At 41.9% G+C, this 22,234-nt stretch overlaps 1 protein-coding gene across 3 annotated transcripts in view; it reads left to right on the top strand.

Moving 5' to 3' along the window:
• Positions 1 to 22,234, top strand: part of BORCS6 (BLOC-1 related complex subunit 6) — a 230,074-nt gene that overhangs the window by 62,275 nt on the left and 145,565 nt on the right. For all 3 annotated transcript variants that reach the window (XM_068386632.1, XM_068386617.1, XM_068386625.1), the window contains one exon: positions 15,478 to 15,624. In XM_068386632.1, coding sequence (XP_068242733.1) covers positions 15,478 to 15,624 — 147 coding nt within the window. The remainder of the gene's footprint in view (positions 1 to 15,477; positions 15,625 to 22,234) is intronic.

The raw sequence follows: 22,234 nt of genomic DNA on the forward strand, positions 1-22,234 counted from the left end.
AAGTCCCCGCTAGCGTTGGCACATAGGGCAAGAGTCAACCGATCCTTCATTGGCTTATGCCCAGGCAATTTCTTCTCTCCGGCGGTGATGTAGGTTCGACTGGGCATCTTCTTCCAAAACAGCCCGGTTTCATCACAATTGAACACCTGCTGCTCTACGTAGCCTTCTTCCTGCACGGTCCTTTCAAAGCTCTTCACAAAGTCAGCTGCAGCCTTTGTGTCCACACTAGCAGCCTCTCCGTGGCGAACAACTGAATGAATCCCGGACCGTTTCTTAAATTTTTCAAACCAGCCACGAGATGCCTTGAAATCGTCTAAGGAAGGTTTGGTTGAACTCTCCCCAGCATCACCCCGAGAGCTCGCCTCCTTCAAGTCAGTGAAGGTGGTGTGCGCCTTCTCGCAGATAATAGTTTCGGTGATGGTGTCGCCAACAACCTCTCTGTCCTTGATCCAGATTAGCAGAAGTCGTTCCATCTCTTCTATGACAGGGCTATGACGTTTTGAAATGATGGTGATCCCCTTAGAAGGTTTCACTGCTTTAATGGCTTCTTTCTGTTTCAAGATCGTCGAGATCGTCGACATATTTCGGCCATATTCTTTTGCAAGTTCATGCGGACGCCACGCTCATGCTTTTCAATAATTTCTTGCTTTACTTCTAAAGAAAGCATTTCCTTCTTCCTTTTCTCACCACTACCACTACCACTTGCGAAACTAAGCCTTTTAGGACCCATGCTTTACGTAAAAAACCGTAAAAGGATGTACGTAAAAAATCACGATTAAAATACAGTTAATAGCAGAACGCACAGCGCACAACCACACGAAGCCGACGAGAACAGAGGAATGACCCAAGCCATGCTAATTGAGGGTCCCTCCGAGGTCGAAGTGCTGCCTTCTATCGGCGGAAATTAAAATACATCCGGCGCTATGAGTACCATCTACGCGTACGGGTATTGTTTACTTCGGGTGTCGAAAAAAAATTTGGGTGTAGATTAGGAACGTGTTCGAATTGTACTTCTCATGTCGAAAAATTCGGATACAACCGGTACGACGAAAATTGCATACTTCGTGTCGAAATAAAATTTGAGTGTAGAGTCGAAAAATTACTCAAATTTTACTTCGGATGTTGGAAAATTCGGATGTAGATACGTTCGTGTGTAGAGGTTCCACTGTATCTCCTTTTGGAAAAAATAGTTTCCTTATCCATGCCAAATCAAGCACACAATCTGTAATACTGTCCAACCTAACTACAATTAACGATGATATTAAGTTAGATGTCAAACCCCACGTAAATTTTAGTTACGGAAGGGAAGTACTGTAGTTTTTAACAGAGATCTGTATGAATATACAGAGGAGGAGATACTGTCCATGTGTCTACTAAATGTATGGAAAGTGCATAAGATTCCTGGAACATCAATGATTATACTTACTTTCCAGGATGCTTATGTACCTTTCCATATTACCATTGAAAACGAAATAATTAAAGTACGACCATTCAAGCAGAAGCCATTGCAGTGTTTTAATTGTTTTAAATTTGGACACCCGTCTAAGGTTTGCAAAAGTGAGAAAATATGTGGTTTGCTCCAAATCTTACCATTGAGAATGTGCACTTGGATTGAGGTGTTCAAATTGCAACTTGAATCATAAATTTACAGACAAGAGCTGCGAGCTGTATAAGTTGGAAGAAGGTGCCCTTAACAAATCTAGTTTGGAACATATAAGTGTGGGATATGCCAAAAGACTATTAAATAAATCAAATAGCTATGCTAAGGCATTAAAATTAAACCCACCTAGTACTGCCAATAGCTCTAGAAAAAGAAATGTGCCGTCTAATAAAATGTCAAATGACGAGGTAAGCATATTACCTCCTGAGGGTTTACCACGGTGTATTAACACCAAGGCATTGCCCATTTCTGTACAGCCTTCGTCCCCCATTATAAAAACTAGCACAAACCTCTCTCAGGCCATGTCCTTGCCTGATTTGATGGAGGTTCCACTAAAAACCAACATACCTGATGCACCTGTAGTGGGAAAGGTGCAAAAACCTAGAATCCCACCATCTATTAAGTCATAAAAGAGAGAGACCTCCATCTCTCTCACCCCCTCCATTAGAAACATTAAAGTTATGACATCAATAAATATGATATTTTGTCTGTTGATGTTTCTAATGAACCAGAAGATAAACTGAATAAATCAGAAATTCAAGTTGAGGCCCACCATATGCCTCTACAAATAGGTCAAAAGGACAAAAAGAAAAACACAAACGTAAAAACAGATTTTGAAGCGAAGCGAAAAATCTATTTTGGGTGAGATGGCCATGTCGTCCTGATGGAAGGTTCCTACTGGTAGCTTTCTGAGGGATATTTGGCTACAGTGATATTCCCAGAGAATTGACCTTTAGGTCTCCAGAATTCTAACTCCTGGTGCGAATATCCTGAAAATTTCTCTTAAGGATATCGCATAAAATCAGGGGACGTATATCTTGATACGACACATAGCAATCTTCACCCCAAATAGCGTTTTTGCTTTGAGGGGGAAAGTGGCTAAACTGAAGGGGAGCCGTTATCAAGGTTACCCTTCCTCCCATACTACTACATGGCTCCAAGATGGCGCTCATTCCTTGTAGCATTGAGCATGGTGCTACAGATATAGTAGTTTCGGGAGGGATCTTGCCTAAGACTTTTTCTTATACGGAAAAAGGAGGGCGGGTTTTTCAGGACGACATTGCCATCTCACCCAAAAATAGATTTTTCGCTTCGCTTCAAAATACGATTTTTGGGCTCAAGCCATGTCGTCCTGATGGAAGTGTACCAGAGAATTACTTGAAAGTACTGTATCTGGATTTTCATTAGTGCCTTAACCTTGGGACAATTTTTTCTATGGTCATCCGGACCATTGAGATATATGACGTTAGCGTTATACGTCAATATCACTAATCATGGAACAATGTTAGGGCTTCCTGCCCCCTGCAGGGAAGAGTCATACTAGACAGTAGAAAAGGGTCTCAAGGTTTGCATATATTGTATGAACAAACATAAGTATCAACTAGATATACAAAAGTCTCACGGTTTGTATATGTTGTCGGAACGACTAAGTATCAACTATATCCATTGTTTGTAAGCATATAATAATATGAAGTTTACTTAGTTGAATAAGTAAGAGAACTCTGGCCATATTTATTGTGCTAATTGCAAGGCAAAATAAGACGCAATTACACTCTAATAGACATTTATTTCGAATAAATTACCAAATGGAATAACGAGTGTAACATGTTAAGGGAATTATACGTACAACGTATACAGAAAATGTTTTCTCCCTGAAAGGGAAGAAATGAATAGTGCCACTCTGAAATTTAAAAATTTTGATAAAATTTTCTAATATAATTTTCTGTAAATGTTGTATACTATCAACACTGTGTACTGTGTACACACGGCACAAGTGTTATCTGTGTACAGTAATTCCACACCTGAGATTTTGAACAGTCTTTGTGTCACCATGGTGACACCTACTTAAAATGTATCGCACTGGAAGTGTCAACACCTTTTCAACCTTATTTGATAGTCCCAATCAATTCACTGTTCATTGCAGCTCTAGATGACAGGTTTTAATACACTACCTGCCGTCACCACGTAATGCTTCAGTTCGTGCACTTGCTGTGCATAGTGTTTGTAGAACACTCTGGATGACTTCCATGCAGTATATGAGTGAAGACGCTCAAAGTCCATATACTGAAAAAAGTTCAGTGATGAAGCAATTTTTCTTGGGTCATAACCTGCGGGTGTACTGTCAGGATCCGCTCTGCGAATGAAGTAGGTGAGCTTCGCCCTCAGTTGTTTTAGGGATAAGTTTGATCCTGAAGTTTCTCCTTTTAAGAGTTGTCCTCCCCTGAAGTCTGAAGTTCTTCAAAGATAGACCTTTAGACACTCTACTGGACACAGAGTGACATCTTCCTTCAGAGGGCAGATTCTCCAGGGACCCCATCTCTTAGTGGGTAGCTCGTTCTTGGCGAGAAAGGTTGGATTAGGAAAGAGATTCAGTTCTCCCACTTCTGTGAACTGAATGTGGCCCTCATTTCTTGATAGGGCTACTGTTTCACTAACTCTAGCCCCTGAGGCTATAGCAAATAGAAAAATAACCTTTTGGGTTAGATCCTTGAGAGAACAATCTTCATTGTTCACAGATGAAGCATACTGTAGGACCTTGTTCAAGGACCATGAAATGGGCTTCTGAGGAGCTACAGGCCTAAGTCTAGCGCATGCCTTTGGGATCTTGTTAAAGATTTCGTTCGTCAGGTCCACTTGAAAGGCGTATAGAAGAGGTCTAGTCAGGGCTGACTTACACATAGTTATCGTGTTGGCGGCCAGACCTTGTTCATGAAGGTGGATAAAGGACAGACAGAAGTCTATTGAGATTTCTTTTGGTCCTTTTGCTTTAACGAAAGCAACCCACTTTTTCCAAGACGATTCATATCGTCTTCTAGTTGACTTAGACTTGTATTCTTCTAAGAAGTCTATAGTGTACTGCCTTTTGAGATCCCAAACCTTTTCTTAACCGCTAAGGCGAGAAAATCATGAGATGAAGGTTTTGGGTTCTCTGTGATGAAGCGAAGACAGTCGACTTCTGAACCCGTTGAGATAGTGCTGGGTTCGGTAGAGGGATTGGCCTCAGCTTCAGTTCCATCACTAGAGGGAACCAATTGCTCTTGGGCCACTTGAGGGCCACTAGAGCTGCCGTTCCCTGGAAGGATCTCAGCTTGTTGAGGACCTTCAGCAGGAGATTGGATGGAAGGAACAGGAAAATCCGAGTCCATTCGTTCCAACCGAGGGACATAGCGTCCGTTGTCTCCGCTAGAGGGTCCTCGTATGGGGCTACATATCGAGGTAGTTTCTTGTTGTCGCTCGTCGCGAAGAGATCGATCTGCAGTTCCGTGACTTGTTCCAAGATGGAGGAGAATGAGTCTGTGTCTAGGGACCATTCTGACTCTATCGGCTTGAGCCTGGATAGAGCGTCCGCTGTCACATTGCGGAACCCTTGTAGGTGAACTGCTGATAAGTGCCATCTCTCTAGACAAAGGATGGCTAATATCACATGGTTGATATGGGACGATCCCGAGCCTTGTCAGTTCAGACATCTCACTATCACTTTGCTGTCCAAGATCAGCCTGATGTGGACTGATCTGCGAGTGAGAGTTTTCCCAACGTCAAGAGGACTGCCATGGCCTCCAAAATATTGATGTGAGAGGCCTTGTACAGAGATGACCAAGTCCCTTGGACTTTCCTTTGACGGGAGTGAACTCCCAATCCTTCCGTAGAGGCATCCGTGTGGATGGTCACCGACAGCAGAGGTGGTTGCAAGGGCATGGTCCTCGTTAGGCTCTTGGCTTTCGACCACGGGTTGAGAAGTGATCGTAGTAAGGCCGGTATCGGTCTTTTTAGATCTCTTCGAGCGTTTGATGCGTATCTTCTCCAGACTCCTGACGCATATTTCAGCTGTGCTCTTAGCACTGGGTCTGTTACTGCTGCAAACTGGAGAGCCCAGTACAGTACTCTTTCCTGTTGGCGTCTTGAGATCCTGTCGGATTTCAGCAGTCTCTTGACAGACCCTGCGATCTCCCTCCTCTTCCCTGAGGGAATGGAGAGGCGGTGTGACCTCAGGTTTCAATGGATTTCCAGCATTGTAACTCTTGAGCTGGAGAGAGGAGAGACTTCTTGAAGTTGATCTTGCATCCCAGATGTTCCAGGAATTGGATCACTTTCTTGGATGCTTGCAGACAAGCCGTTTCGGATGCTGCCCACACCAGCCAGTCGTCCAGGTACGCTGCTACCTGAACACCTTCTAGGCGTAGTTGTTGCACGGCTGCGTCTGCAAGTTTCGTGAAGATCCTTGGGGCCATGTTTAGTCTGAAGGGTATGGCTCTGAGAACATACTGTATCTTCTGTAACTTGAATCCTAGGTAGGAGGAGAGGGGGCGACTGACTAGGTGCCCTTATTCTCCGTGGTTGCTTTCTCAACTACCTCTTTGACTACTTAGTTCGGGAAGAGGTCTTTACCCCAGATGTTAGAAGATATCAGCTTCCTGGGTTCGTGTTTCACTGTTGCAGCAGCGAATACGAACTCTCTACAGGCTCTCCTAGCTTTCATGAAAGCATACAGGTCCTTTACTTGGGTGGCCATATGCATTTTGGCCAGGACCATGAGCATGTCTGGGGTACTTCTTTAGCCTGCACACATCTCTATGCAGTTTTGTAGGGATAAGGATGCAGCAAGTCTCTCCTTCGTCTCTTGTTCCTTGCGCAAGAGAAAGTCAGAAAGTTTAGGGAGATTCTCGCTAAACTGTTGTCCAGCGATATCTGCGTCCAGTTTCCCTACTGAGAAGGTTAGGTGGGCTTCCTTCCATTCCTTCTCTTCCATGAGCAAGGCTAACAACAAAGGCCTGCACTCCTCTAGAGCATGGTTTGCCTGCCTCCACTGCCTTGGCAACAGTTTTAAATGCCTTGGATGTAAAGGGGAAGGCTTTTGAAACAGGAGCAAGAAAGATAGGGTGTTTCTTGCTCAAGGCGGACACTTTTGAGTTTGAATAGCCCGGCTTTTTCAGGCTACTCGATAAGAGAGCCTGTGCCTTATTGTGGTCGAAAACCATGACTTCCTTCGGTTCTGTCTCCTCTTTTGCCGTTAATTCATGCTTCAGTTGAATGAAGCAATCAGGGTAAGCGTTAGAGCTTGGCCAAAACTGGATGTCGTCTAAGGGGACGGCTCCCATCTTCTGTGAGATGTAGAGTTTGCCGTTAGTAATCTGCATAAACTCCGCATACCTCCAGGGATTGGTTTTGGAGCTGGTTGGGAGGTCTTGGACTCTGGGTCGCTTGTAGGACCCTTGGGAGGCGGTAAGTGGAGCTTCACGGAGCTCTCTCTCGAGTCTCGCTTACCTTGCTTCGCCTTGCTTGCAAATATTCTCCATTAAGGCCTTAAGATGGGCCAGTGTCTGGCTCATGTTGTCCAATGGAGGGGTAGAAGCTGAAGATGTCGAGGGTAACGGCTCCGGTGCCAGCACAGACGGAAGGGACTCCGACTCGACATCATCATCTTCTTCCGGAGGTAGAGTAGACTCCTCCTCGGGATCATCCTTTTGTAGATCCTTTTCAGTGTCCGTAGACACTTCCGACATCCTTTCCTCCTGGTGGATGTCCATGCTTTGCAACGCCTCACTGACATCCGTCTCGATGGCAATCTGGACGCAGGGAGGTCCGGGTCATGCTTGGGGCACGACAATGTCACTACCCGCTTTCGGGAACAGCAAGCTACGCATCCTATCGTTAGGTAGGTATGGTCCCGAAGAGTTCTTCTGGAACCCTCGAACCCACTTGCTCAGCTTTTCTCGTGCCGCATCCCTCGACTCCGTTGACTTGGGGTCGTCGAAACCTTCGGTCACCAAGGTCCGGCAGATATTGCAGTCTTGGGGTCCCAGTACCGCACGGTTTCGGTAGTGATGGTGCAGAGGGCATGAGACCTGCACGCTTTGTGACCGTAGAAGTTCCTACTCCTATGGTTGCAGAAGAGCGCATCGCATTTCCATCTGGGGTTCCTCCTGTAAAGAAAGGAAAATTAAATGAGTATGCTGTTGTTTATATCACATGAAAAACAGATAATGCAAAATATTAATTTTTAAATATGTAACTTCCCTGGTAGTTACATATATATAGCGTAATCCTGCAGATTCGTCAGGATTAAGCTCTATATATGTAACTACCAGGTAAGTATATTTAAAAATTAATTTTAAAATGAAAATACCATATTTTAACCATTATAGCTTAGGATAGTAAGCTAGAAAGAAATTAGGAAAGACACATACTTGTGGATCCTTTCCAGCCAATTGCTGTGACCTCCCCCCCAATATTAAGGTTATAAAGTTTCCTTTATCAGGGCAAACTCAAAAGAGAAGGGTTCTAACCTCTAGGGATTGAAAAGTGTACACTACCACTGACCCTTCTTAAATTATTTAATATTGTGGAGTTAAGTTATTAATTGATTTCTAATCAGAATATTGAAGGAATTCTATTCTTTCAATATAGGATTGGTCTCAGCAATAGACTGTGCAAAGATACACAAGGTATGTTGGAAAATAACTACTGTATGATATATACTATAGTTTTCTGTCTGCAGTATATACTATACTGCAAATGTACTGGCTACTGTATAATCATATACTGTAGTTCAGCCGGTATATTGCCGGCAGGGCTAGCACCTGGCGGCACAGTCTGGCCGGCATTTCCGCCGGCTGAGTAAGTATCTGACTCACTGGTCCAGCCGACATGCTGCTGGCTGGGTTAGTACCTGGCGGAACTAGCTGACAGAGAGAGAGAAAGCATGGAGTGAAGGGCTGCCTTATTAAAATGTATGTTTACAATAAATAAGGGTGTAATTATATAACCTTACTGCCTTCCTCCAGAATGAGGGTTCAAATGGAATGGGAGAGTGCATCATTCAAGCTTCCATCCAGCCACAAGACCCGTTGCCGGTCATTGCCGGTTTCAGGAATGTGGATGGCAGTCCAAGAGAGGACTGAAGAACACTCGGTAGCAGAGGGGTCTCCCACTGGCAGCCGTCACAGCTGGCACAACATTTCCCGGAGCCTTGTGTCCATAAGGGAAAGACTGAGTGACTATACAGCTGCTTATGTAAGGAGCCCGGCCGGCACCACAATCTACCCAGCAAGTGGTGAGATTGCAGGACAACGGCCACAGGATTGCGATAGCTAAGCCATCGCTAAAGGACAGAGAGGGGCACGGAAAAGGGTCCTGTATCAAGTGTAGAAGAAGGTTGCAGGATCGCCGCCACTTCCTCACAAGAGTGAAACATTGTTTCAGTATCGGCGCCATCCTAGGCGGCAGAAGAATATCTATTCTTCAGCCTAGTGTCTGCCGAAACAAGACTAGTCTTCTAGACCACAGGGGAGAAGGTGGCGGCAACATGCTACCACTTCAAGTGCGGCCTAGGGAGGCTTAGCCTCCTATGCTGACAGCTCTAAGCCGGCAGGGGAGTGACTACTCGGCCGCCGGTAGAAAGACTGAATACTCTGAGGTTTTGTCGAAAACCCAAGCCGGCATACTCGCCGGCAAGGGTGGGAGACAGAAAACACTAGCCTAGTCAAGCCTGAGTGAACTACTCTATGGCAAGACTAAGATAGGGTTGTCGCCTATGGCGGCACTCAGAGGGAAGTAGGGATTACCCTTAAATCTCCACAGGAGACGAGTATCGAGTTATATAATTAATACTAGGAGACATACTATCTCCTGTTGAATTGGTAAAACGATACACGAGGGTAACCGGGGATAATGAAAGTATACTAAAGCGCATAGGCTAGGTAGCCTAGTGCAAGGCAAGATCTCGGTTACCTAAGTCACCGAAACTCTTAACGTATCCGATCGACATAAGGAAGAGGAAATTTGTATGCATAATATATCTTTACTAGTATAATTGTGCCTAAATAGCTTTCATAATTATTTATTAATGCTATTACCACCGGGAATGTTGTTCTGTTAACTAAATAACACATGCATAACGAACGACAGCGCCCATGGCACCTCCAGTGACTGGCCAAGCTCCAAAACACATTAAATTAAACTAATTTCACTGTGAAGCAGGAGCTAAAAATTATACACTGTAAAGACTAAATACTCAACTTTCCAGAGGCAGAAGCAGCTGAAGATTGCATATTAAATCCTCTCAATAATGATAAAAAACATTAGATAACAGGGAAAACCACAGTGCGCAATCGCTACTGAAATAGGAATGAGCGCCATCTTGGAGCTTCTGTTTGCACCGCATACTCATTCGCTTTTACCCCAAGAGCTTGTGAGGGAAATAGCTTCATCGCTAGCCTTGAAGGACACCCATGACCTGGTATCTAAAACGGCTCGCAAGGTGCTGCCTTCGTCGTTTTCAGGCAGCAGACAGAAGGTGGAAACCCCTGCATCTAGGTTCATTCCTCCCTTTCGTGATAGAGCCTCCAACAGAGGCAACTCTCGCTCTGATGGAAGACGAGGTAAAAGGAGGGGAGCTAGATCAAGTCGTGGCAGAGTCTGACTGCCCTCAACTTCAGACAGCAGTATGGGCCAGATTAAAGAACTTCTGGCAGGCTTGGGAGAGAAGAGGATCAGATCAGTGGTCAGTCGTCTTGTTGAAGGAGGGGTACAAAATACCCTTTGTAAAGAAACCCCCTCTAGTCCAAGAGCCGATAGATCTCTCTCCCAGATACCGGGAGGACGCAACAAGACAAGCTTTGCGCCTACAGGTGTCCCTTTTGTTAAAAAAGGGGGCTGGGAAAAGGTACTAAACCACCAGTCTCCAGGCTTTTACAACCGCCTCTTCCTAGTTCCAAAGAACTCAGGGGGTTGGAGACCAGTGCTGGATGTGAGCGCGCTCAACGCGTTCATTCTGAAATCGAAGTTCACAATGGAGACTTCCAAGTCTGTGCTAGCAGCAGTAAGAGAGGGCGACTGGATGGTCTCTCTAGACCTCCAAGACGCATACTTCCATATCCCTATTCATCCGACCTTCCAACACTATCTAAGGTTCGTATACGGGAAGGAAGTCTTCCAATTTCGAGCTCTGTGCTTCGGTCTCAACACCGCTCCTCTTGTGTTTATGAAGCTCATGCGGAACGTGGCGAGCTTCCTGCATTCGACAGGTATCAGAGCCTCCCTATACCTAGACGACTGGTTACTCAGGGCGTCGTCCTTCGATCGCTGTCTGAAGGATCTCAGATGGACCTTGGCCCTTATGAAGGAATTGGGTGTCCTAGTCAACAAGGAGAAGTCTCAACTGACCCCATCTCAAACAATGCTCTATTTGGGGATGGAGATACGGAGTCTAGTTTATCGGGCTTTTCCATCGCCCACAAGACTAGAACTAGCTCTCATAAAGATTCGTCTTTACCGAAGGAAGAGCTTTTATTCTGTAAGGAAGTGGATGAGTCTGCTGGGAACACTCTCGTCACTGGAGCTTTTTGTTTCCCTAGGGAGACTCAATCTTCGCCCTCATCCAGCATTGGGACAAGGAGAAGGGCTTAGAAGCAGTGACCATTCCGCTTCCAGAGACAGTCAAGAGCTGCCTGAAATGGTGGGACGACAATCTCAGACTTCAGGAGGGCCTCTCTCTAGCACACAAGAACCCAGACCATGTGTTGTGCTCAGACGCCTCAGACTCGGGGTGGGGAGCAACATTAGGCAAACTAGAATGCTCGGGCCTATGGACCAAAGACCAGGAGAGTCTTCACATCAACCAGAAGGAGCTTCTGGCAGTTATTTTGGCCCTTCAAAGTTTCGAAAGACTAATCCAAAACAAGGTAGTGCAAGTAAATGCAGACAACACCACAGCGTTAGCCTACATCTCCAAACAAGGCGGGACCCACTCGCAGTCCCTTTACTTCACTGTAAGGGAGCTTCTGGTTTGGGTGAAGGAGAGAAACATCACCTTACTAACAAGGTTCATACAGGGAGAAAGGAACGTGATGGCAGACTGCCTCAGCAGAAGAGACCAAGTCATTCCCACAGAATGGACTCTGCATCAGAAGGTTTGCGAGAAACTATGGCGGATATGGGGGACGTCCGTCCATAGACCTATTCGCAACCTCGATAACGAAGAGGCTTCCAACATACTGCTCTCCAGTTCCAGATCTAGAGGCGGTCCACATCGACGCGTTCTTGCTGGACTGGTCTCACCTGGAAGTGTATGCGTTTCCCCCCTTCAAAATCCTTTACAAAGTCCTACAAAAGTTCGCTTCTCATGAAGGGACCAAGTTGACATTGGTTGCTCCCCTCTGGCCATCAAGAGAATGATTCACTGAGGTACATCAATGGATGGTGGACATACCAAGAAGCCTGCCAATGCGGTTAGATCTGCTCCAGCAACTGCACATGAAAAGGTTCCATCAAAACCTCCACGCTCTTCGTCTAACTGCCTTCAGACTATCAAGAGACTCTCTAGAGCTCGAGGCTTTTCGAAGGAGGCAGCTAGAGCGATTGCCAGAGCAAGGAGATCCTCTACCATCAGGATCTTCCAGTCCAAATGGGAGGTGTTTCGAGATTGGTGCAAAGTCACCTCAATTTCCTCGTCCAATACCTCTATAGCCCAAATCGCTGACTTCCTGCTACACCTTAGAAGTGAACGTAACTTTTCCTCCTCTACCATTAAAGGTTACAGGAGCATGTTGGTTGCGGTTTTCAGGCACAGGAACCTAGACTTCTCTAACAATAAAGACCTTCAAGACCTTCTCAAGTTTTTCGAGACTTCCAAGGAGCATCGGATAGTGACACCAGCTTGGAATCTGGATTTTGTCCTGAAATTTCTTATGTCTAAGAAATTTGAACCTTTACACTTAGCTTCTTTTAAAGATCTCACCCAAAGACACTTTTTCTAGTGAGCCTAGCGACTGCAAAGAGAGTTAGTGAGGTTCATGCCTTCAGTAAAAACGGCTTCTGTACTGGAAAGGCAGTATGCTCCTTGCAACTTGGTTTCTTGGCCAAGAATGAGCGTCCTTCCCATCCATGGCCGAAATCTTTTGAGATTCCCAACCTGGCAGATGTGGTTGGTGACGAGATAGAGAAGGTCCTGTGCCTTGTGAGAGCACTTAAATTTTACCTAGACAGAACCAAAAATTTACGAGGCGAGTCTGAAGCCTTATGGTGTTCGGTCAAGAAGCCCTCCTTACCGATGTCAAAGAACGCCTTATCGTATTTTGTCAGGTTCTTGATTAGAGAGGCTCACGCTCACCGCGGTGCGGCTGACCTTAGATTGCTGAAAGTAAGAACACGTGAAGTCAGAGATGTGGCAACTTCAGTGGCTTTCAAGCAAAATTGATCCCTACGAAGCATTATGGACGCAACCTACTGGAGGAGTAAATCTGTGTTTGCTTCACATCATTTAAAGAATGTCCAGACTCTTTACGAGGACTGCTACACTTTGGGACCATTCGTAGCAGCGAGTGCAGTAGTGGGTGAAGGTTCTACCACTACATTCCCTTAATCCTAATACCTTTTTTCTTCTCTTGAAACTATAATATTTTTGGTTGTATGTGGAGACTGAGACAGTCTTCCGCAATCATTTTATTTTAGCGGGTGGTAAAACTTGTTTCTTGAGAGCGCCCAGATCAAGGGTATTGGTTGAGGTCCTGTCATAGGGGTGTTCACCCCAGATATGACAGCTCTTAGAGGTCTTTCAGCCCCCTGAGTGGATCGCTGGGCTTCATAAGGATAGCGGACTAATGAGGCAGAGAATCATAAAAGTCAGCTTCCTTATCAGGTACGAACCCTTAAGTTTGTTTTTTATCTAAACTCTTAAGTTATATTCCTATGATGTTTAACGCTGGTCTCTTACCCTCCACCAAGGGTGTCAGTCAGCTATATATATATCCACCAGCTAAGTCAAATGTTTAAAAATTATATTTTTATTATAAAATAAATTTTTGAACATACTTACCCGGTGGATATATATACCCTGTAATTAAACTCCCTCCCCTCCGCCCCTCTAGAGACCTATGGGCAGAGAAGACCTGAGGACTTGTGGAATGGTTCCAGTATCCTGGCGAGTGGTGGCGCTAGTAGTACATCTAGCTTCCCAATCTCCGATTGCCCGCGAGTTTTGAATTTTTCTGCCGTGACGTCAGAGACGTTAGCTATATATATATCCACTGGTTAAGTATGTTCAAAAATTTATATTATAATGAAAATATCATGTTTATTTGTACACCTCTGCAGTCAGTAGTTGTACAAATTGATATAGGGAGAAAATATACAATATGCTCTCTGTACTTACCTCCAAATGATAATATTTTATATGATGATTTAGTAGAGGTCATTCAACAACTCCCTCAACATTTTGTCTTACTGGGAGATATGAATGGTAGACATCCTTTATGGGGCGATTTTTTGGCAAACACAAGGGGCAATATTATCTCATCAATTGTGGAGAATGAGGATGTCGGACTCTTTAATACAGGAGAGCCCACGCACTTCCATGTTCAGACAGGTACCTTGTCATACATTGACCTTTCAATTGCAAGCTCTAACTGCCTTCTTAATTTCAATTGGAGGACATTAGATGATTCTAGTACTAGTGATCATGCACCAATCATTATAAACACCAACAAGGGTTCGCCTTTACAAAGATTGCCATTATGGAATCTTAACAAGGCAGACTGTGTTAAAGGAGGAGATTTACCTTTCCTTTGAGTTAAACTTGACTCCTATAGAGCTGGCACAAATTTGAAATATAGTATAACATATATTACTTTTAATTGATAAAAAATAATTTAGAGATAAAAATCTGTGAAAAACATAGTAGATATCTAAATATTAATTATTAAACCCATGTTTCTTAAAAAAATTCTGAATCCGATAAAATGTCAGATAATGATTCATTACCAAAACTTAAACTCCCTTTGTCTTTCAAAAACTCTACATTTACAAAATATATGTTGTATGGTTTAAATATCGTCACACTTACAGCATCTGGGCTTTGTCTCATGAGGTGTGTGTATTAAAAACATGGGTCAGACTCTTATAAACAATATGCAATCTTGTTGAAATTACTTCTGTCCTTTTATCATTGCGCGGTTATACAATCCCAAACTGGTAGACTAATGCCAAATTGCAGTAAATTTTGGTTGAGTTAGCAGTAGCATCTGTTTTTTATCACCAAAATACTGTTGAAAAGTAGAGAACCTGCTCTAGAATTTCAAGTTACTTGTATGTACAAGGTGACATACAGTATATATCCCTGTATACAATATGCATTACTCATTATTTCTAGAGTTAAGAATTTGGAGGAACTTGTTCAGGTATCATTCCCTCCCATTACACGTGTAGTGGCTATAGCTAAGAAATTAATGCATATCTGTAGATTTTCTGTGACATGGTATACTGCAAATTTTCAAACCATACCCTTACAGTTATAAGTGACATCTTGGAGATGGTACTTAAATGATCCAGGTCATAGTCTTGACTTTAATTGTACCGATAGTACCTGATGCTTCAGAATTAGCTTTTCTCCACGTTAACAACATAACACAATACCTTTGCTTTGTTGTATATCCTGTTTCAGTACAAAAAAGTTTACTCCAAGTCTCCTTTGGATAGATTTTTGTTTTTAGGAAATGTTAGGGTTTTATTTTGTATGTTTTTTGTAAATTAAAAATCCTTACTTTATTTAGATGACTGTTCTAAGACCTTGGGGATTAGTTTTCATTATCAGTAGAAAATGTTTTAACTCAGAGTTAATAAGCAAGATTTCTCTGCAGTGGTCCAACTCCTATTCACTGCAAGGGTAACATGCAATTAGATTAGTTTTGATACTAATCTTCCCTCTATAGAATTGAACATTTTCAAGGAACCACATTGTTATAATTTTGTTTTATGATTTTGTAGTGGGAATTACAAAACATGTTGTGCAGTTATACTAATACTTTTTATTACTATACATACAGGCTGAGGCAATTACACCAGTTTGTGCTGACTTTGATCCTGTTCAAGCATTTCTAACTCAGGAGCGATTAAGTGCTTACATGGCACGCGATGACTCACAGGGTGAAGCCTTAGATTATGGGGCAGGGTTACCACCACAAGATAGTCAAGTTAGTAGGAGTAACATAATTTTTGATATATCAGATTGATCTGTTTTAGTTCAGATTCAAGTTCTTATTAAAATCTTTTGAATTGATTTTGTTACTATGAATATATGAGCAACCCTTGAATATTGAAATTTTATTTTCATGGCCATTGAAAGGGCTCATTTTATTATTAAATTATTACCTATAAAGCTTGTATAGATGAATAGATGCTTTAAAAAATTTTGGTTAAGCTAAAAATATGTTTAAAACTATTCATATAAATACAAATTACACTTCAGAAATGATTTTGATGAATCTTACCTATAGGTCATTTTGCTTATCTCTACAAAGTGTGAGCTTTTATTGTTAAATAGAAGAAATATCTCTATGCCTGGTAATCACAACCACCTATTGTTTTTTACAATTTAACACATCATAGAGTAACTACCCTTTTTTCTCAGAGCTCTAGTTATTTTTCTTTATCAATGGTTAAATGTTAACTTTGGCAAAATAGTATTTAGTTTGTTCATATACATAACTAGTGCTGGTACTATTCATGGTTTTCTGTGCCCTTAGCTGTTGTTAGTTTTTTTTATTTCAAATGAAATAGATTTTTGGCTCACGCATACCATATCACTAAGCTTGAATTTGATTATCTGATACTTAGCATAATGCGTGTCATGATTTTGTTTTCTATCCAACTGTTTACTGTCTTGCCAAGGGAAAGTTATTACTACTAGGATATTTGTTCCTATGTGGATACAAACTGTCGTGCTTTATTTAGGGAATATGTTTTAGTGCAAGAGCTGGACGTTCGTTGAACCATTTAACAAGCAGTTAAGCGACATATGGGAGCGAGGACAAGGAGCCCTGCCCCCTTACCTGTCAAAGTCTCTGCAATTATGTTTTGGGCTGCATTGAGGATGGACGTAATGATTCTCCCTCAAGTGAACTTTTCATTTTCTTTTCTTTCAGTAAGTAAATACTGGTTGTTTGTTATTGTGTAGGAAGACACTCGTTTGTGGGAAAATGGAATTTACATCTAGTGTCCTTTGTTAAACCGGTTATAAATCCACACACTCTATACTCTTGCTAGGGGCATAATTGTTCTTGATCATCCCTGTGTGTTGAGTGTAGGCCATGGCCTCCTTGCTGTGGCAGACATATGCTTTGTGCATGAGGAAGAGAGCTTTGCTTCCTCCTTCTGCTCATCGAGTGTATCTACTTTTGCTGCCCCATCTCTTACTCCCAAAGCTCATACCTCTGGGAGTGTACAACACGAGGAAGGAGCCCACAGATGTATGTTGAGGAGTTTTCCGGTTCTGGTGGCATGTGGGGTTCCTTTGTTTGCCACACCCTATCGGAGGTTGGAGGATCTTCTCTATTTGTGCTACCGCTGACGACGAGTGTGACTTAAGGGGGTCTTGACCTCCTTAGGCCTTTCAGGTAGGTTCCCCAGTACCAGTATCTCCTTGGTAGTATCAGTGGTGAAGGGTGTGTCAGTGTGTCACAAGTGTCAGCATTCTAGTGATGTCCACAATGGCTCCCCTTCCCTAAAGGCCCCAGGGCCAAAGGATCAATAATAATTTATTTTCACTTAAGGCAAAACTAGTTTTCTTCTCTTTCCAAATAATTGGGGTATCCCTTCCTCTTTGTGGGAAGAGATGAATTGTATTTAAAGTATATTTCTGCAATCCTTGGAATGGATTTAAAACTGATGTATGGTCATGCCCTATTTTCATTAAGGATTATTAATTGTATATATAGTATATATATTCTTAGCCTAAGGTTTATAGTGACTATTTTTCATAAGCCAGTCTAATATATTCTGTAATTATTATTATTATTATTATTACTATCCAAGCTACAACCCTAGTTGGAAAAGCAAGATGCTATAAGCCCAGGGGCTCCAACAGGGAAAAATAGCCCATCGAGGAAAGGAAATAAGGAAATAAATAAATGAAGAGAACAAATTAACAATAAATCATTCTAAAACAAGTAACAACGTCAAAACAGACATGTCATATATAAACTATTAACAACATCAAAAACAAATATGTCATAAATAAACTATAAAAAGACTCATGTCCGCCTGGTCAACAAAAAAGCATTTGCTCCAACTTTGAACTTTTGAAGTTCTACTGATTCAACCACCCGATTAGGAAGATCATTCCACAACTTGGTAACAGCTGGAATAAAACTTCTAGAATACTGCGTAGTATTGAGTCTCGTGATGAAGAAGGCCTGGCTATTAGAATTAATTGCCTGCCTAGTATTACGAACAGGATAGAATTGTCCAGGGAGGTCTGAATGTAAAGGATGGTCAGAGTTATGAAAAATCTTATGCAACATGCATAATGAACTAATTGAACGACGGTGCCAGAGATTAATATCTAGATCAGGAATAAGAAATTTAATCGACCGTAAGTTTCTGTCCAACAAATTAAGATGAGAATCAGCAGCTGAAGACCAGACAGGAGAACAATACTCAAAACAAGGTAGAATGAAAGAATTAAAACACTTCTTCAGAATAGATTGATCACCGAAAATCTTGAAAGACTTTCTCAATAAGCCTATTTTTTGTGCAATTGAAGAAGACACAGACCTTATATGTTTCTCAAAAGTAAATTTACTGTCGAGAATCACACCTAAAATTTTGAAAGAGTCATACATATTTAAAGAAACATTATCAATACTGAGATCCGGATGTTGAGGAGCCACCGTCCTTGACCTACTTACAATCATACTTTGAGTTTTGTTAGGATTCAACTTCATACCCCATAATTTGCACCATGCACTAATTCTAGCTAAATCTCTATTAAGGGATTCACCAACCCTAGATCTACATTCAGGGGATGGAATTGATGCAAAGAGAGTAGCATCATCTGCATATGCAACAAGCTTGTTTTCAAGGCCAAACCACATGTCATGTGTATATAGTATGAAAAGTAATGGGCCAAGAACACTACCCTGTGGAACACCGGATATCACATTCCTATAATCACTATGGTGCCCATCAACAACAACTCTTTGAGATCTATTACTTAAAAAATCAATAATAATGCTAAGAAACGACCCACCCACTCCCAACTGTTTCAGTTTGAAAACAAGGGCCTCATGATTAACACGGTCAAAGGCAGCACTAAAATCAAGGCCAATCATACGAACTTCCCGACCACAATCAAGGGATTTCTGTACAGCATTGGAGATTGTAAGAAGGGCATCACATGCTCCAAGGCCTTTACGAAAACCAAATTGCAAACTAGAGAGTAGATGATTACCTTCAGCAAACCTGTTAAGACGTTTTGCCAGAAGACGTTCAAAAACTTTGTATAATATGGGAGTTATGGAAATTGGGCGGTAATCAGTGGGACTTGAGCTACCACAAACACATTTACATAGAGGAGTAACATTACCAATTCTCCAACTAGTGCTAAAAGCTCCTCTTCTTGCTAACTTGCGCAAAATAACAGATAACTTTGGAGCTAAGAAATCTGCTGTCTTTATAAAAAACAAAGGAAAAATAACATTTGGGTCTACACCTCCATAGGCATCAAGGTCCATCAACAGAGCTTTAATCTCACGAGATCGAAAAGCTAAACTAGTTAGTTTAGCCTCAGGAAAACAGGAATGAGGAAGTTCAAGTTTTTCATTACTCTGTTTACTGTCGAAAACATCAGCCAAAAGGGTTGCCTTTTCCTTTGGACAGTGAGTGACTGAGCCATCTGGTTTGAGTAAAGGAGGAACTGTTGCATCTACACCAAAGAGTGCAGATTTAAGGGTAGACCACCATTTATGTTCCTGAGTTGTACCAGAAAGTGTTTCTTTTATGGTTAAATTGTACTCCTTTTCAGTTGAGGCATAAACTCTCTGAGCAAAAGCTCGAAGCTGAGTATAGTTGCTCCAGGTCAAATCTGATCTGTTACCCTTCCAAAGATGATAGGCTCCTGTTTCTCCAAATAAGCACGTCTACAATCATCATTGAACCACAGTTTGTCCTTCACTCGGTACCTTAGCACACGAGAAGGGATACGCCTATCAATTATGTTGACTAGATTCTCATTCAAAGGGACAACAGGATCTGCACTATCATATAATTGTGACCAATTCAAGCACAAAAGATCATGCAAAATCCCATTCCAGTCTGCTTGGGATTTCATATAAATTTTACAAGAATATGATATATCAGGGACAGGCTGCTCAGTCTTCACTAATAATGAAATCAAGGCATGATCAGATGTCCCGACTGGAGAACCAACCTTACTAGTTATAACGCCAGGGGAGTCAGTGTATAAGAGGTCCAAGCAATTACCAGACCTGTGAGTAGCTTCATTTATGATTTGCTCACAGCCTGATTCAGAGGCAAAGTCTAAAGCTCTTAAGCCATGGCGATCGGTAGGAGAGATAGAACTTAGCCACTCCCTATGGTGAGCATTAAAATCACCAACAAAGACAAAAGAAGCCTTTCTATCATCTTCTTGTATCTTAGCCATAATGGTAAGAAGACAATCGAAGATAGAATCATCTATGTCTGGATTCCGGTAGATCGAACACAAATAAAAGTTGTTATGCCTGCCACAAACTTTTATTACCTGAATCTCATGACATCCACATTGATAGCAGGACTTATGAGAAGCAGGGTACTCGGTCCTAATATACACCGCCATTCCCCTGGCCCTAGGGATGGCATCACGTTTCAACATTATTGGCTTCTTAAAACCAGTTATAAGGAGCTCAGATGAGTGCCTCATATTAGAAACCAAAGTTTCTGAGCACAAAAGAATATCATACTGTCTGGACGCAACTGTAAGGTCTTGGATATTTGCATGAAGACCACGAATATTGCAATACAGAAGACGACATTGACAAAATCTAGGACGTACTGGTCCCGGATTTCGCTCAATGTCTCCAGACAGCATAAGAATTAATAGAAATAAAAAAGAGACATCATACTTAAAAACTAGATTAACAAGAATTATAACAAAAACAATACGTACAGAATTATAAACAAAGTGATTGATGATACCCATAGACTATAGTAAAAAGTCGGAAAAACTGGTCAACATGGAGGAGCTGATACACCATGCAAGGCTAAATACCCTCCAGGATAGCCACTTCAACTGAAGGGAGGACAGTAAGGATGGTTTTGAGAAGAAAAATAATCAGAAAAAGGAAAAGACAACCTCTTGATAAACCACCAGGCATCCATGGCCCTTCTATTAAGCCTGCCCAACACACCATTTCAAAAAAACAAGAGGAAGGAAAAAAAAATAAGATAGAATAGTGTGCCTGAGTGTACCCTCAAGCAAGAGAACTCCAACCCAAGACAGTGGAAGACCATGGTACAGAGGCTATGGCACTACCCAAGACTAGAGAACAGTGGTTTAATTTTGGAGTGTCCTTCTCCTAGAAGAGCTGCTTACCATAGCTAAAGAGTCTCTTCTACCCTTACCAAGAGGAAAGTACACTGAACAAATTGCAGTACAGTAATTAACCCCTTGGGTGAAGAAGTGTTAAGTATCTCAATGTTGTCAGGTGTATGAGGAAAGACGAGAATATGTAAAGAATAGGCCAAACTATTCTGGGTAAGTGTAGGCAAAGAAAAAATAAGCCGTGACCAGAGAGAGGGATCCAATGCATTAATGTCTGGCCAGTCACAGGATCCAATACCTCTCTAGTGGTAGTATCTCAATAGGCGGCTGGTGCCCTGGCCAACCTACTACCTACCAATTGCTTTGGTATATTTGACACAGGACTTAATATTTCCTTGTAAGCATTAATTATAGCCGTTATCACCTCATGGTAAAATGTTAATTCTTTTTCAGCATCCATTAGCACTTTCAGTAGTGAACTATTGCTCTCTAAGTCTTTTTATTTCTTATTTATACTGTTTATGGAGGATACTATGCTTTCTATGTTTTCTGTTTTTTTTTTTTTTTTTGTATCTTCTATAACACTTCTATATCAATTACATTACTCTATGTTGCCCCTGCCAATTGCCCAATCTTCCAACTGGCTTAATCTTTCACTTTGCTTTCTAATGTCTTCTTTGGTTACAACCCCAAAGAGGGTATTAATGCTTTCCCAACAAAGGGCAATAATGATCTAATTTTCCTATTTGTCTTGATGATACTATTAATTCCATCTATCAGTTTATTTAATACATTTGTGAAACTGGAATGGTTGTTCCAAGCAACCCAATCCTTAAACACTGATTTCAATTCTCATAAAATCTCTTCATTCTTTATGACTGTATCTATGCTAAGTTTTACCATGGCAAAATCTGTTGAAATTTTTACACAGCCACGATTTTCTTGTATGGCTCCTTGCTCAATTTTTATCTCACATATTAAAACCTCTATGAAGAGCTAACTTGTTGTTTATATGCACTATGCATCAACCCTTGAAACTGACAAAATGGAAACTTTCCCTTAATTGAGTAACACTTGTAAGGATCAAACCGCACATAAATTTCTCTGGAACTGTTCTCTACTTCAAAGAATGATTTCATTAAATGCATTTGCAAGGACCCAAAGGTTTGTGCTGCTTGTGGTTTTCCTAAAAACTTAGAGCTTGACCATCAACGACCAGCATTGGTTTATTCTCTAGGTCACTGGCTTCAAGGTGATTAGGA

This window comes from Palaemon carinicauda, chromosome 1, assembly GCF_036898095.1.
Source record: "Palaemon carinicauda isolate YSFRI2023 chromosome 1, ASM3689809v2, whole genome shotgun sequence".
Classification (NCBI taxonomy): domain Eukaryota; kingdom Metazoa; phylum Arthropoda; class Malacostraca; order Decapoda; family Palaemonidae; genus Palaemon; species Palaemon carinicauda.